The sequence below is a fragment of the Dendrobates tinctorius genome, unplaced genomic scaffold (genome assembly GCF_039654945.1).
Source record: "Dendrobates tinctorius isolate UK_male_01 unplaced genomic scaffold, ASM3965494v1 ptg000063l, whole genome shotgun sequence".
NCBI lineage: Eukaryota > Metazoa > Chordata > Amphibia > Anura > Dendrobatidae > Dendrobates > Dendrobates tinctorius.
The window spans coordinates 17,580,360-17,597,872 of NW_027361731.1; the positions used below are offsets into that span (position 1 = coordinate 17,580,360).

General features: G+C 42.9%; 1 protein-coding gene across 1 annotated transcript in view; it reads left to right on the forward strand.

The window, feature by feature from the left end:
- The window catches only part of LOC141094318 (gastrula zinc finger protein XlCGF66.1-like), a 60,564-nt gene that overhangs the window by 32,456 nt on the left and 10,595 nt on the right, over positions 1-17,513 (forward strand). The window contains exons 3-6 of the mRNA XM_073580157.1: positions 908-1,084; positions 1,158-1,281; positions 1,365-1,459; positions 2,545-2,635. Of these exons, the coding sequence (XP_073436258.1) occupies positions 908-1,084; positions 1,158-1,281; positions 1,365-1,459; positions 2,545-2,635 (487 nt within the window). The remainder of the gene's footprint in view (positions 1-907; positions 1,085-1,157; positions 1,282-1,364; positions 1,460-2,544; positions 2,636-17,513) is intronic.

The following is a 17,513-nucleotide window of genomic DNA, read 5'->3' on the forward strand; positions in this document are numbered from 1 at the left end:
AATCCAGAAACTGGAAAAAACACTGCATACAAAATGTGAACAAAGGAGGAAAAGGAGTACATGTATATAAAATGCAAATTTCTATTCGTATCATATCAAAAGACTATAGCAATAACAATAAAGTGCATATAAAGATGATAAAAGATACAAAAAGGATGGACTGAAGGAAAAAATCCCCAATGTACCCTGCCAGCTATACAATAAAGTGCCTGGGCAGAGAACTGTCCCTCTAGTCAAATAGCTCCCTGCTTACCACACTGACTCCTCCACCTCTAACTTCCTCCTCCCACACCCTCTACCTAATCCCTCCCGGGCCCTGAGAGGTCTGGTGTTGGATGTAAGTATGTGAGTCCTGGCAATGCCCCTTCCATACCTGAGAGCAGAGTACCACACCTCTGAATGAAGTGCAGTCCCCTGTGGCGACTGAGACCACATTGTCGGGCCTCATAGACTTGACCAGCGCAGTGCACAGCTTCTGGCTCTGATGAGTGTAAGCCATTCTTGGGGATATCTTCTGGGGGGGATCTACATCTTGCCAGATGGTGACCAGCATCTGGGTGGTGTAGACTCCCCGCTGATGCCTGCCATGCTGGTTTGAGCGGTGTCTCTGGAGCATGTCGGCCCCGCTCCCTTCCCTGGTGCCAAATATGTTCATGGATGGGTGCGCAGGGCTTTTATATCAGGGAAGTCTTTCCTGTGGTTCACCTGATCCAGTCAAGCACACAAGGTCACTCCCCCTGCAAACCTTCCAGCATACTTTGGTTCCACTTGATTTTGCTTGGGCAGCAGATGGCAACCTCTCCTCAATAGCACCTCCTGCAAGAGTTCTCCAGATATGTCATGGCTAGAGAGGTGAGGACTCTGGAAATGTCTGTAGTGAGATTTATTAATGTCTCTCCATAACCAGGATTACACAGTAGTGAAGAAGACCTCTAGTGAACGATGTGAGGATTTGTCTGAGGGATGGGGAAGACCGCTGAGCCCAATCATGGGGCTACCACCTCACCCCCTGAAACATGAGGACATCTATGACCAGAAGATCCTAGAACTGACCTACAAGATGATTGAGCTGCTGACTGGAGAGGTGACACTGCTGGGACATTATACAGTAACGCTATGAAGGGATGGGGGGATGACGGGTTCGTTGTATGTGTCAGGTTCCTATACGGTGTCAGGATGTCTCCGTCTATTTCTCCATGGAGGAGTGGGAGTATTTAGAAGGACACAAAGATCTGTACAAGGACGTCATGATGGAGGTTCCCCAGTCCCTCACATCACCAGGTAATAGTCATGACTAAATACACACGGCCTATAATTATCTGTATGTAAGGAATGAATTCAGTCCCTGTATGTGTTTCCTCCAGATCTATCCAGTAAGAGGACAACACCAGAGAGATGTCCCCATCCTCTTCTTCCACAGGACTGTAAACGAGATCCCAATGTTCCTCAGGATCATCAGGTAGATGGAGAGAAGGTGTCATGAGATCTCCCCTATGATGTGTAGATGGCTGTGAAGGTCTTGTGCTCAGTCTTGTTTTATCCACCAGTATTATACACTCACTGGCCACTTTATTAGGTACACCATGCTAGTAACGGGTTGGACCCCCTTTTGCCTTCAGAACTGCCTCAATTCTTCGTGGCAGAGATTCAACAAGGTGCTGGAAGCATTCCTCAGAGATTTTGGACCATATTGACATGATGGCATCACAAAGTTGGCGCAGATTTGTCGGCTGCACATCCCTGATGCGAATCTCCCGTTCCACCACATCCCAAAGATGCTCTATTGGATTGAGATCTGGTGACTGAGGAGGCCATTTGAGTACAGTGAACTCATTGTCATGTTCAAGAAACCAATCTGAGATGAATCGAGCTTTATGACATGGCGCATTATCCTGCTGAAAGTAGCCATCAGATGCCTGTTCTTAGCTGAGAGGAGTGGTACCCAGTGTGGTCTTCTGCTGCTGTAGCCCATCTGCCTCAAAGTTCGACGCACTGTGCGTTCAGAGATGCTCTTCTGCCTACCTTGGTTGTAACGGGTGGCAATTTGAGTCACTGTTGCCTTTCTATCAGCTCGAACCAGTATGCCCATTCTCCTCTGACCTCTGGCATCAACAAGGCATTTCCGGCCACAGAACTGCCGCTCACTGGATTTTTTTTCTTTTTCGGACCATTCTCTGTAAACCCTAGAGATGGTTGTGCGTGAAAATCCCAGTAGATCAGCAGTTTCTGAAATACTCAGACCAGCCCTTCTGGCACCAACAATCATGCCACGTTCAAAGGCACTCAAATCACCTTTCTTCCCCATACTGATGCTCGGTTTGAACTGCAGGAGATTGTCTTGACCATGTCTACATGCCTAAATGCACTGAGTTGCCGCCATGTGATTGGCTGATTAGAAATTAAGTCTTAACACACAGTTGGACAGGTGTACCTAATAAAGTGGCCAGTGAGTGTATGTTTTAGACATGTGGAGATGGCAGGATTAGAGCTGATCATAGATGGGACTTCTCCATCTGTCTGTGACTTTTATAATATTTGTTTCAGGGTGAAGAGCTGACCCATATTAATACTACAGAGACATATGTGAGGGGTGATGAGCTGTGCAAAGAGGAGATTCCCACATATGACTACCCAGGTGAGTAGTGACCACTAAATGCAGAGAAGTCACAGATTCTATTGTAATTATATGTTGAATTTCTTTCAAACATTTTTATTGAATTATAGTAATAATATAGGGGAGAGGAAGGGAATTAACATTAAGGGAAAGGGATGGGAAAGGAAAGAGAAGGGAATAAAAACTGGAGAACTCAAGTCCATGTTGAAATACCTTACAAATACACAGCTAATCAATTAAATAGAATAACAAGACATCATGCAATGTTCGTGCAGACGAAGCCAAGCTAGTAAACTCAAACCAATATAAAAAAAAATAGCTAAGTATTACAAAATTTAGCATTCCACACTTTCCATTTCACAGTGTATCTAGTCATACCATCATTAATCAGAGCAAACCTCTTTTGTAGGGAACTATGCTGGTGAACCTTATCTAGAATTTCTGAGAAAAGAGGGGGGGATCTGTTTTCTTCCACCAGTATGCTCTTGCGTTTTTGACCATTAAAAAGATATGAATAATGATAAATTTAACTGAAGGGTCAACAAGTTTCAAATCCAGAGATAGTAAGGCTCTTTGGGGTGTGCTGTCTTCCAGGTGCAAAAATTAAAGATGTGACTGACAGGATATCAGGACTCCTCAGACCTACACATGACTACCCATTCCTGCTACTACATGTGGGGACAAATGACACTGCAAGAAACGACCTGGAAACCATCTGCAGAGACTTTGAAGACTTAGGCAAGAAAGTGAAAGAACTGGGAGCGCAGGTGGTCTTCTCTTCCATCCACCCAGTGGATGGCCATGGAACAAGGAGGTGGAATAAGATTCTGCAGGTGAACAACTGGCTACGTCGATGGTGCCGTCAGCAACGATTTGGATTTATGGATCACTGAGTGAATTACTTTTACGATGGACTACTTGCTAGAGATGGGGTGCACCTTACGAAGACTGGAAAACATGTATTTGGAAGTCGCCTTGCTACACTTGTAAGGAGAGCTTTAAACTAGAACAACATGGGAAGGGAAGCAAAAGACCAGAAAAAGCCATACATCTGAAAAATGCTATTGAGAACTCTGCTATTAGAAGTGGAAAGGAAGAACAAAGACAAAAGAATCTAATTAATAAAAATATTGGAGAAAGAGAAACCAATCACAAACTAAAATGTTTCTATACTAATGCACAAAGCATGGGCAACAAACAAGGAGAATTGGAACTACTAACACAGGAAAAGAAATATGATGTCATTGGAATCACTGAAACTTGGTGGGACAATACACATGATTGGAATACAAGACTAGAAGGATACAACTTATTTGCAAGAAACAGACTTGATAAACGAGGAGGAGGTGTCGCATTGTATGTTAGAAACGCGTATATCTGCACAGAGATTGAAGCTTCAGAGACTGGGAGTACTGTGGAAACTGTTTGGGTAAGAATACAAGGACAGAACAATGGAAAGGACACCATTGTAGGCATTTACTACAGGCCGCCTGTGCAAGCTGAAGATATGGATGAACTCTTTATGCATCAAATGGCCAAGTTCTCCAAAAAATATGACATAGTTGTCATGGGAGATTTCAACTATCCAGACATTTGTTGGGAATCTCTCTCAGGCAAAACTAACAGGTCAAGGAAATTCTTATCCTCTCTTGCTGACAACTTTATCTTCCAAAAGGTAGGGGAGAAAACAAGGGGAACTGCTACCTTGGATCTAATCCTTATAAACAGGGAGGAAATGGTTGAGGAGGTAAAAGTGGCTGGGACCCTAGGAGGTAGCGACCATGCTATTTTAGAATTTTGGATAACTAGAGGAGGAAGACATGTGAAGACTCAGACGTCAAGGTTAGATTTCAGAAAGGCAGATTTTAAGGGATTCAGAAAGAGAATTGGAGGGATCCAATGGCTGGATATCCTTAAAGACAAAAATGTCCAGGAAGGATGGGAAATCTTGAAAAATGAAATTCTCAAAGCACAATTGTTAACAATTCCAAAAAGAGGGAAGAATAGGAAGCATTTAAGGAGGCCAGGATGGATGAACACAGACCTTAAGCACATGCTAAAAAGGAAGAAAAAAATGTTTATAAAATGGAAAGAGGGAGGCATATCTAAAGAAGAATATAATGCTGTCTGCAGAACCTGCAGGGAACAAATCAGATTACCTAAAGCTGACAATGAATTGAGGCTTGCAAGAGATGTCAAAAGCAATAATAAAGGATTTTGGGGATATGTCAAAAGTAAAAGAAAAGTCAAAGATGCTATAGGATTTTTACAGGATGAAAATGATGAAATGGTAAGACAGGATGTTGAGAAGGCCGAACTTTTAAATTCCTATTTTGCATCTGTTTTCTCTCAGAAAGGAAATGTAACATCAACTGTTATTCACTGTCCTATTAAGGGAATAGAAGAATCCAGGATATCTATAAACAGAAAGATAGTGAGGAAACACTTAACTAACCTAAATGAATTCAAGTCACCAGGTCCAGATGAATTACACCCCAGAGTACTGAAGGAGATAGCAGAAGAAATTTCTGAACCCCTCTCCATAATCTTTAAAAATTCTTGTAGAACAGGAGAAGTCCCAGAAGACAGGAACAACATTTGCTCTTCTCCAATCTTCAAAAAGGGGAAGAAGGTGGACCCAGGCAACTATAGGCCGGTGAGTCTGACTTCTATACCAGGAAAGATCTTTGAACAAATTATTAAACAACATGTATGTCAGTACCTGGATAAGAATGAAGTGATTAAACAGAGTCAGCATGGGTTTGTAACTAATAAGTCATGTCAGACTAACTTAATTTCCTTCTATGATGGAATCACTGATTGGGTGGATCAAGGAAATGCTGTAGATATAGTATATCTTGACTTCAGCAAAGCATTTGACAAAGTATCTCATACAATCCTTATTGAAAAAATGTCTAAGTATGGAATGGACAAGGCAACTGTTAGGTGGATTCATAATTGGCTTAGTGATCGGACCCAAAGAGTGGTCGTAAATGGCTGCACATCCAGTTGGAAGAATGTCTCAAGTGGGGTACCACAGGGCTCTGTCCTGGGCTCTGTATTGTTCAACATCTTTATCAACGATTTAGATGAAGGAATTGAGGGTAAACTGATTAAATTTGCTGATGACACAAAGCTAGGAGGGATAGCTAATACTAGAGAAGAGAGAGAGAGAGAGAGGATTCAAAAAGATATAAATAAACTGGAGAAGTGGGCAGCAACAAACAGAATGGTTTTTAACAGGGAAAAATGCAAAGTACTACATCTGGGCAATAAAAATGAAAAAAGCATATACAGAATGGGAGGAATAGGGCTAAGCAACAGCACATGTGAAAAAGACTTGGGCATACTAATAGATCACAGACTCAATATGAGTCAACAGTGTGATGCAGCAGCAAAAAAGGCAAATGCAATTCTAGGATGTATTAACAGAAGCATACAGTCTAGATCACGTGAAGTCATTATTTCCCTCTACTCTTTGGTCAGACCTCATCTGGAATATTGTGTCCAGTTTTGGGCACCACATTTTAAAAAAGACATCAACAAACTGGAGCAAGTTCAGAAAAGAGCGACCAGAATGGTGACCGGTCTGCAAACCCTGTCTTATGAGGAAAGGTTGCAGGATTTGGGAATGTTTAGTTTGCAAAAGAGAAGACTGAGAGGAGACTCAATAGCAGTCTACAAATATCTAAAGGGCTGTCACATTGTAGAAGGATCAACTTTATTCTCATTCGCACAAGGAAAGACTAGAAGCAATGGGATGAAACTGAATGGGAGGAGACACAGATTAGATATTAGAAAAAACTTTTTGACAGAGTGATCAATGAGTGGAACAAGCTGCCACGAGAAGTGGTGAGTTCTCCTTCAATGGAAGTCTTCAAACAGAGGCTGGACAGACATCTGACTGGGATGATTTAGCGAATCCTGCTTTGAGCAGGGGGTTGGCCCAGGAGGTCCCTTCCAACTCTACGATTCTATGATTCTAAAGTTTTGGGAAAAAGAATTTATATGGAGTGACACTTTCTTCCAGAGGTCTTTGGTCTTTGTACAACCCCAAAATAAGTGAAACAAGTTTCCTTGTTGTCCACATTTTCTCCAACAAAGAGGGGAATGTTCCTTATTTATATGGGCCAATCTAATAGGAGTGAGATACCACCTGGTTAAGATCTTAAAATATGACTCGTGAAGCGCCATTGAGATACCAGATCGGTAAGTTGACCTAATAGCGTTGTCCCACTGTTCATCCGCCATAACTATATTCAAGTCAGACTCCCATCTCCTCATGTACACGTTTTTCGGGCTGACCACATCTCCATTAAAATAGTTGTATATATTTCTCAGACTCCAGGCAGTTTTGTTGTTTGTGTTGCCTAGCAATGAGATCAACATCTCCAGGTTCATAGTTTTATTGCGCATGAATTTCTGCACACTCTCCTTTAAGATAATAAAGGGTATGAACTCAAACTATGGCAAGTTGTAGTGAGACCTAATCCTACTGAAACATTCATCTCCCTCAAAGAGATTTCCAATTCTTTTGATGTTTGAATTTAACCAGGACTCAGACAAAGGAATATTGTTAACTAACGCTAGGAGATGGAAGGGGAATTTCCCGAACTGCGTTTTCTAATTAAAGGATTTTGTGGGTTTTGAAAGTGCTCTCCAGGCATGTACAATAGAGTGGAAGATTGGATGGGAGGGAATCATTCTTGGATTGTGGAACATAAACTTGAAAAAATGTTCTCTTGCTGTAACCTGTTTACCCACTTCGTTTTCCAAGTTAAGCCAGGCAGGCCAAATATTTCCGCTGAACCAAAACCAGCTTTGCTTCACCAATGCTTGGTAATATGCAAATAGATTTGGAAGGCCGGCACCTCCATCGCTCTTATTTTTGTACAGCAAATCTAGTGAGATTCTAGCTTTTTTTCCACCCCAGATAAATGAATTAATCAGGTTCTGAATCTTGCCAATGAATTTATAAGGGATAATCAAAGGAAGAGCCCTATAAACGTAAAGAACCTTCGGCGAAATAGTAGTTTTCACCGTTAATATTCTTCCAAGGAGAGGTCTATTTTAGTGTAGAAGGAAACGGCGAGAGAGAGAGAGAGAGACTCAAAAATATCTTTCAAGTTGGTTTTGACAGTATGCGATGTATTGTTTGAGATGGTTATCCCCCTTTCTTCCCAGGTAAACTCTTACTGTTTCTTTAGTTCCTCAATCTCCATGCTGCTAATATTAAAAGTCAGATATTTAGATTTGTGATTGTTAATTTTGAAGTAGGAGGCCTTAGTAAAGAGCTCCAGTTCCAAGGACAATGCAGCCATAGATTTATTAGGATCGAGTAGCGTCTGAAACAGGTCATCTGCAAACAGTCCAAGTTTATATTCTCGAAGTGAGGTGGCAAATCCCTTTTATATCAGAGTTAGATCTTATTCTCTCGGCCAAAGGCTCAATAGCAGGGACAAACAAGAGAGGTGACAGGGGGCATCCCTGGCTTGTTCCATTAGAGATGGAGAATTTCTCTGATGGGGAGTTGTTAGCGTATATTCTTGCACTGGGTGCCGAATATAATGCAAATATTTTAGACAGGAATCTCTGATCGAAACCAAATTTCTCAAGAGCAGCCTTGAGATAGGCCCAGTTCAACCTATCAAAAAAGCTTTTTCGGCGTCCAGTGTCAGAAAAACCGCTTGTGAACCAGAAAGCTCAATCTTGTTCATTAGATTTATTACTCTCCTTGTTCCGTCCGATGCCTGACGCCCCTCCATAAAACCGATCTGATCGTCCAAAAGCAATGATGGCAAAATACCTTTTAGTCGATCTGCTAAAATTTTGGAATAAATTTTTATGTCACTGTTAATCAACGATATTGGCCTATAGCTCTGAATCCTCTCGGGGGTCCCCCCCCCCCCCTTTTTGGATCATAATTATTGTCGCCTTCAACATTTCTTTCGGGAACGAGCCCCGAGAGGAAACAGCACCAAAGACCGAAACCAAGTGGGTAGAGAGAATTTCCGCAAATGACCTGAAGTATTCATTGGAAAAACCATCAGGACCTTGGGATTTTTGAGTTTGTGTGGTGTCGACTATCTCCTTCTCGCCAAAAGAGCCATTAATAAAATCTAAATCTGCGGGGGTAATTTTAGGGAGATTAATGCTAGATAAAACTGCATTGATGGAGCCTGAATCAATGTTAGGGTCTTCTTTAAAGTTATATAGATTCCGGAAAAAATCTGCAGAGGAACCAACTATGTCCTTAGGGTGAACAAGAGATTTGCCTGCAGGTGTAATAATTTTATTGATTCTCCTGTTGATTCAATCCTTTTTAAGTCTCGTCATCATATATCTTGTTGGTTTATTAATAGACGTATAAGACTTAAATTTGGAAGCCCTAGTGATAGAATCGTATTCAAGAAAAATTTCTGATCTCAGTCTTTTGTCTGAGTCTCATAATTTCCACCTGAATCGCAGAAGATGGAGTTGGTAGTCTGCACTGTTGTTCCTCCTTATTATAAATTTGAGCCTGTAGATTCAAGATATTTTCTCTATTCTTTTTCTTGTGCCTGGAAGCAATCTGGATAAGGCCACCCCTAACAACTGCTTTATGCGCATTCCACAGTGTAAATGCGTCTATCTCAGGAGAAGTGTTTTCCCTAAAATAATTACCATATTTATCAAATTCTCAATCTCCTGTCTATATTCCGGTATTTTAAACAAAGTTGGGTTTCTTTTCCAAAGATATTTATTTTCAGAGACAGGGCCTAATAAAAACTCTGCCAGAACCCGTGAGTGGTCTGACAGTGTCTTTCTTAGAAATGTAAAACTTTTGAATTTACTCAATGAGAAAACATTCGTAAGAATTGGGTCAATACGAAAGGCTGTGCCGTGAACGTCTGAGTAGTGAGAGTATTCTCTGGAGGAAGTGTTTAAACATCTGAAAATGTCAAACAGTTCGTTCTGTTTTAACCAATTATTCAGCACAGGAGCTCTGTGGCGAACCTTGGAAGATGAATCTAATTCACTGTCGGGAACAATGTTAAAGTCCCCCCAAAAAATCACGTCTCCCGACTTAACCCTGTCAACTATTTTGAGTAGCTTATTCAAAAAGGAGACCTGATTTTTGTTTGGAGCGTAGATGTTCACCACTGTGCAAGACGTGTTATTTAAAGTGCAGATGAGAACTTGGAATCTTCCCAACGGGTCCACTACCTCGTCAACAAAATGAAATGGGACAGCGCTACTGATCATTGTAATCACTCCTGCTTTCTTTGATGGAGAGAGCGCTTTAAACATGTGAGGAAAGGTTTTATGTTTAAAAATCGGGTGGTTGTCCTTCGCCAGCCTGACCTCCTGCAAACAAACTAAATCAGCATGTGTACGGGTAATTTCTCTCAATAAGGTATATCTTTTATTGGGGCTATTAAGGCCCCTAACGTTGTATGATAAAATCTTCATTAAATACAGTAATGAAAAAATAACCGGTAGAAAATGTAAACCCCCAAAAAAAAGAATAGTTGGCCTCACAAGGCCCAAAACCTATCAAAATGGACTATAAGAGCCCTCCTGGCGGACTCCCAACAGTTGGGGTCTCACCTACTTGTGGGGGTAAAAGGTATAAGCTGTGGCAGAGGTCCTCCATGGATCCCACTAGTTGTGTATGTAAGCAAACATACCTTGATAGAGAATAGATATTTAGTCTCTGTCTCTGAACTCTGGTTCATTTAAAAGGAATTTTAAAAACCTGGAACCATCCTGAACTGTATTAATTACATGGTTTTTGTTATTGTACCATATTAACAATTTTGTTGGGAAACCCCACCGATAAGGCACTCCAAGATCTCTTAATTTAGCAGTGATATCCATAAAGGATCTCCTAGCTTCCATCGTCTCCCTTGAAAAGTCAGAGAAGATCTTGATTTCTTTGTAAGGTTCTGGGAAGGAACCCTCCTCTCTAATGGTTTGCACTATTTTCTCTTTGGTTTCAAAAAAGTGGATGCGCATGATAGCGTCTCTTGGTTTATCCTGAGGTAAACCCTTAGGGCGAGGAAGACGATGTATCCGATCAATGGTAAGATCTAGATCTGAAAGTGATGGAATGGCCTTCTTGAACATATTTTTTGCATATCCTGAAAGGTCACTCTGAGATATACTTTCTGGAATTCCCCTAATCTTCAAGTTGTTCCGCCTACTGCGGTCCTCCAAATCTGCCAGCTTTGATTTTAAAGTAATAATTTCTGCCTGAAGCAACGAATTTTGCTTGGAGAGAAAATTTGAATCCTTCTCCATTACCTCCAACCTTTCCTCTATTTTTTCAAATCTCTTATTCATGGCATTGCATGTTTCTTGCAAAGTTTTGTTCTGTGCTTCAAAGCCTAGTCTCAGAGAGTCATTAAAGGCTTTGAAGAGATTCGCCATAAAACCCTCCATAGTTTGCTTGGAGGAGCCCATAAACTCCTCAAAATTTATCTTAGGGGGCGGAATTACAGTTGGAAGAGGATACTCTGTGTGTATTCTCTTAGCCTTTTGCCTTCCCGGACTATCATTGGGAGAATAATAGTCAGATGAACAGTCCGAGTCCTCTGCAGTCAAATGGGTCTTATCAGCTTAACTATTTGGGCCCCCCTTCTTAGCTGACTTTGAGGTGTCCATTTCTTCAGTCACATTGGGGGTTTCCCCAGAGACTCTGCTTGAGGTTACTCTCCTGGTACTGCTAGCTGACTGAGAGGAGGGCAGAGCAACTTTGGAGACGGCTCCCCCTTTCACAACGTTGCCATAGGTTGTAGAAAGGGATTTTTTAGCAGTGTCACCTTTGAGTTGGTGGTCCTTCTTTAAAGGGGACCTCGACTTAAATGGGCTAACTAAGTTAGTTACACCCCCCCCATGATTTTGAATTATATCGGGATGAGGGCCTATCTCTTTGTGATATGTAGTTTGGTTTTCTCTCTGAAGACATGGCTTATGTTTAGTAAAATGTAATAGATACAGGTGAATAAAATCTACGTGTAAGCAAAATGTAACAACGCCTATGAAAAGGAGAAGATCTATAGATTAATATAAATGGCAAACTGCACAACCTGTCTATGGTTACAGCAATCTTACACCTGTGAAAAGAATTGTTCACTAAGGCTAGTTTCACACTAGCGTTTATTCGACGCAGCGCACGGCACCGCTAAGCCTGGCCCCCTGCCGGCTCCCTGCCCGCCCCATCCGGTCATGGACGCTTGCAATCTGCACACCCTATCTTTAGCATAGGGTGCGCTAGTAGGATTTTGGCGTGCGCTGCGCATTTTTGAAGGTGCGCCCGTGCGCACCGAACGCAGCATGTTGCATTTCGGCGCACACGGCACACCTTCAAAAGTGCGCAGCGCAAGCCTAAATCCTACTAGCGTACGGCCAGCGCACGATCTGCGCACCCTATGCTAAAGATAGGGTGCGCAGATCGCAAGCGTCCATGTGCGATCGTAGGCGGCGATGACCGGATGGGGCGGGCAGGGGGCGGGGCTTAGTGGCGCCGTGCGCTGCGTCGAATAAACACTAGTGTGAAACTAGCCTTAGCAAGTAATAAATCAGTCTGTTGTAGCCCAGCAAATAAGGTTTTGGACTTGCAGCATTAATTGTGAAGGCAACAGGAGAAAGACAGATCTCCACCTATCAATTCAGCAGGTTTTGTAAAAGAAAGTATGCTAGAATTATAAAGCAAGCCTCAAAAAACAGGCTCAACAGGAACATCTATTTGACAGATTGACACACGTCTTGGAATGTAAATTCAATGGTAAGTTGTGAAGCAGGGGAAAGTTATTTCCAGACACTTCTCCCAGGATACAGTATGCAGGGAAAGTCTTTCAGTCCTTCCTCCCAGGCAGGATAGCACAAGAAGAATTCTCATGCACTGCACAACACAGCAAATAGAAGCGGTGTCAACCACTCAGGCAGCTTATGTTGCTCTCCCACAGCCAACTAGCAGCGCAGGAGATGGCATTATGTCACTGGGGTTTCCCCTCTTCTGCCCAGGCAGCACTTGCAACCTGGCTGTGAGCCAGGCACAGGGCAGGCCGGAACCACTTTCCTCCAGCAGTTGAAGGAAGCTCCTCCAGACATGCTTCAGATTGCTGGAGTAGGCAGCAGCTTCAAGGTGTCTCACCTCTGTGTCCTGACTCAGGCACCACAGCTCTCAGAGGGCAAGCAGGGACAGCATCAACAGTGCAGGCATCTTCACAGCACCTGGTTAGACCAGGAGCACCAATAAAATAGTGCAGCAGTACAGGGCAGAGAAAGCAGCCGGGACCTCCTCCCTCAAAGAAGCTCCACAATGTCCCACTCTGCACCATCAGCTTCTTCCAGCAAATCTTCAGCGTGCCTCACCTCCCAACAGCAGTACTGGCACCAAATCAATCACAGGGCTTTTCTATAGTGTCCTTCAGATATAGGATCCTATAGCAGGCTCCCAGGCCAGGACTAAGGTATAACAAAGCGAGTAAGAGATCCTGCCGCCTCCTCTTTGTTCCTTCCCTGTCACAAAGTGTAAAATATTCATAAAATGGGCTTCCCTCACCCCAAAATGAGCGATCCAGATGTCAAAATGCTCAGTCCAGTTTCAGGGAGGTAATCCAGCGAGTTATGGCCAAAAATAAAATTCCTCTAGTAAGCTTTTAGTCGCTTTTGTTTGGGTCCATGCAGGAGCCCTAAGCTCTTGCTGCTCACATGGGCAGAGCTCAAGCCACACACCCTATATGTTGAATTTCTAGCAGCCGTACCGGTCCTGGAAGGACAGTCAAGTGAGAAGCCAAACCGTTTTGAGGTCAACAAGAAATATGTAGACAGATCAGGAAAGGATATAGAAGAAGGGTCCGGTAATAATCTACTCAAAACCGGGTAACAACTTAGCTCTGGTAATAGATTGGCTAATTTGACTCTTACACAATGAACTAAGTGACCCTGTGAATTTACTGCAGCATCTCCACCAGCGCAGCCATGGACTATATTGTGAAGGCTGGTTAGAAAAGTGACAGTGCAGGAGCATGCCAGTACAAGAACATTACAGAGTAGTCATGGTGAGACGTGACATGGCAGCATATGAAGTTCTTCTATGTACAAAGGTGTTTCTCTATACCTTCTGTACACAATTGATTATTGATACCCTACTTTACGTGATGTGTTTGTTGGATGAGATCACTTGGGAAGAATAAACATCTTGATGCAGAAATGAGCAAACTTTTTTGAAATGACCATACTGCTAAGAATAAAGATCATTTCCCCCCTCTGCATTTGGCTGCGTACGGGCACCAGGCAGCATAATAACGCTGTTAACCTGCATATTGACTGCATATCTGCAGGTTAACAACATTATTTCTGGTGACGGGTTCCCTTTAGCATAGCACAAAATGTACCAATAAAAATGCTCACAACCTGGGTTCAATAGCTAGTCCTGATATATGGTCCCACATCCTTGTATGTGCTCCCCCAGCCTGGTATATGCTCCTCTATCCTATCATGGTATATATTCCCCTAGCCTGGTAAATTGTCCCCCAGTCTTTCATATGCTCACCCATCCTGGTCCCCCAGCCTATTATATACTCCCCCAGTGTGGTATATGCTCCTGCTTCATGGTATATGCTCATTTATCCTATCCTACTATATGCTCCTCCAGTTTGGTATGATTCCCTATCCTTGTATATGTCCCTCCAGCCTGGTACATACTCCCCCGTCCTTGTATATGCTCCCCCAGCCTGGTATATGCTCCTACATACATTGCTGTTGTTCCATACATGCATACAAACAATAAAAAAAAAAAACCTTTCCCCCCGCTCCCCTAGTACGCGCTGTCTGCGTTAAATATTTAAATTTTGTTGCCAACACTGTGTGTGAATTTGTCTTCAATAAAATACCGCCAGCGATCACGCCATGTGTAGGTGCTGACTCCGGCCCAACACTCCTCTTCCTGCCACACCGGAGCTCGTGGTATGTCCTCACATATTCAGTCAGCACCTACATATACCGCAATCTCCAGCACCACACTCCTCCTCCATCTTCGTCATCCTCCCTGTCACCTCTATTAACGCTGGATGCATCCTTCTGACTCCGGCCACACTGTGCAGGTGAAGTCTATACCAACTTCGGACAGAAGGACGCTTTCAACGCTACATTATAGATACAGTCATGGCCAAAGCTAATTTTGGCAAAGTGCCAACAATTGTTTCTGGCTCGGAGATATCCGTGTCCATGTTTTTCATCCGTGTGGCAACCATGTGCCACATCAGCATCACATGTACCGTGGCACTTGGGAATCAGCAATACTGTAATGGACTGACCTGATTGGAGTAGTGATATTGCAACCACTAGGGGCAGCATCGGGCAGATAGAGTCTGGAATAGCCAAGGAGTCGATACACAGAAACAGCAATGTAGTTTGAAGGAATAAGCAGGAATCCTAGTCAAGGAAGCCAGGGGTCATTTACCAGGAGCAGCAGTGACGTTTGAAGGAATAAGCAGGAATTGTCAATTAAGCCAGAGGTCGTTGACCAGGAACAGAAGTGACCTGTGAAGGAATAGCAGGTGGAAGGAAGCTTGACTAAAGTCAGGTAGCTCAATAATCACGCTAGAAACTGAGAGTTAGGCCGGTTTAAATAGGGTATGCAATCAGAATGAACCAACAGGAAACTCAGGGAGGAGACATCAGCAACAACATAGGTTCAAATATTTGGATAAGCACGGAACTGTCCAGTGAGCTGAATAGCTCAGAAGAAAGAAAAGCCAACTGGTTCACAAGAGCGGCTAGGTTAGAATCCTAAAAGGTACTGTTTGCGCTGATCCCAGACGCCGGGGGTTTAAGACAATATCATTGTCCTCTGCTGTGCCTGCAATCAGTGGGAGCTGGGGACAATATTGAGATTGTATTCAACCCCCACTACCTACATAGAGTGTAAAATTAAGAATAAAATAAAAAAAATCACATTATAGTCACATTAAGGGCTCATACTCATCTGCGAGGAAAATGGACGAGTGCAATTGGCTAAAAAATCAGACCGCACTCTGATCAGTGTTATTCTATGAGCATACTGCGACTGTCCTAGAAACTCAGATGACACTCGTCAATGCAAGTCAATGGGTGTGAAGAAAGAAATCACATGTCACTCGGACCATGTGACTGTTGTCATGATCCCAGTGCAGGTTTTTGAGCTGCACGTCAGGGGTTAATGTCTGGAGCTCAGTGCAGGTTTTGACCTGCACACCTGGGGTTAATGATTGTGGCCTCTTTTTGGTTCTGGGAGAGCTTCTTAAACCCTTGGGAAGCTCCAATCCCTGCCAGTTATATTTTTGCCTTTGGCCGAGTGTGCTGACCTCTGTGTGCCTGTTTGTTGTTATAGCTTGTTTATATGGTTCTGACCCGGTTCTGTTTCCGTTGTGAGTTTGCCTGTTGATTCTGTACTGCGCTGCCCTCTCTGTGTATGACTCATTGCCTGTGATCTGACTACTCTCTGCTCACCCCTCTTGTACCTTGCAGCTATCTCTGTGTATGACTCATTGGCTACGTCCTGACCATCCTCCCTGTCTATGCCCCTTGGTAACTTTGTCTCGCAGTTACCCTGCTAGGAGTTCTCTTGCAGCTCCTAGCTCTCTGGAGGTTAGGCCACGCCCCTAGCAGTCACGTGCTTCAGGTCTTGCTGTTCTGAAGTACGCATCTACTCGCCTGCTGCCCGCTCCACAGGTATCTTTGAGCACAGTTCGCTTTACTCAGGACATGCACACTGGCTCAGTGAGCAAGTTCAGTGCGGTGTTCCTGACAACTGTCTTCTGATTTTTACACACCCATGTCCTTTGAAAAACCGGCAATTCATCTGCCGCATACAGTAAAAATCACAATGTGACCAAGCAGAATAGAATAGATATAAAGATGTCAATCACATATATAATTAGTACAATGCGTGTGCAGTTTACTGTACATGTATTTAATTATATGAAAATGTTTCTGAAAAAAATTGCATGGGCTTAATTTTCATAACCAGCAGGGGGAAAGCTAACAGCTGTGGGCTGATGTTTATAGCCTGGGAAGAGGGTAATACCCATAGAGCTTCTGAGGCTATTAATATCAACTCTTAGTTGCTGCATTATACATGGCCCCTTCCCAGGTTATTAATATCAGCCTGCAGCTGTCGTCCTAGCCTTTTCTAGTTATTAAGAATAGGGCGACCCTACGTCATTTTTTGGAGGGGTCTCCATTATAATATCCATTAAAGGCTAAGTATACAACTTAGAGCTTATTTTAATAGCCTTGGAAGCTCTATTGGTATTACCCCCTTCCCAGGCTATAAACATCAGCCCATTGCTGTCAGCTTTCCCTCTGCTGGTTATGAAAAATAAGTTCATGCAATTTTTTTTTCAGAAAAGTAATCATTTAATTAAATACATGTACAGTAAACTGCACACACATTGTACTAATTATATATGTGACAGATATTTTTATATCTATCCTATAATAATAATCTTTATATATTGCCAACATATTCTGCAGCGCTTTACAGTTTAACAGTTTCAAAACACAAGTCATAAGTAGCAACTTTAACAATACAATAATTAAAGCAAAATAAGCCGCCCCTGCTTGTGAAGGCTTACAATCTACAATGAGGTGGGGGAGATAGAGTACAGGTGTGTATTTACAATGATGGTCCAGCCATCTTGAGGGAGTGAGGAATGGATAGAGATAGTGAATGGGCTACCATGCACACTTACACTTAGAATGATTTTAATTAGTGAACGTGATAGGCCGCTCTGAACAAATGTGTTTTGAGGGAGCGCCTAAAACTATGTGAAATGGGGATAGTCCTAATTTCTTGAGGTAGAGCATTCCAGAAGATTGGCGCAGCGCGGGAGAAGTCTTGGAGTCGGGAGTGGGAGGTACGGATTAG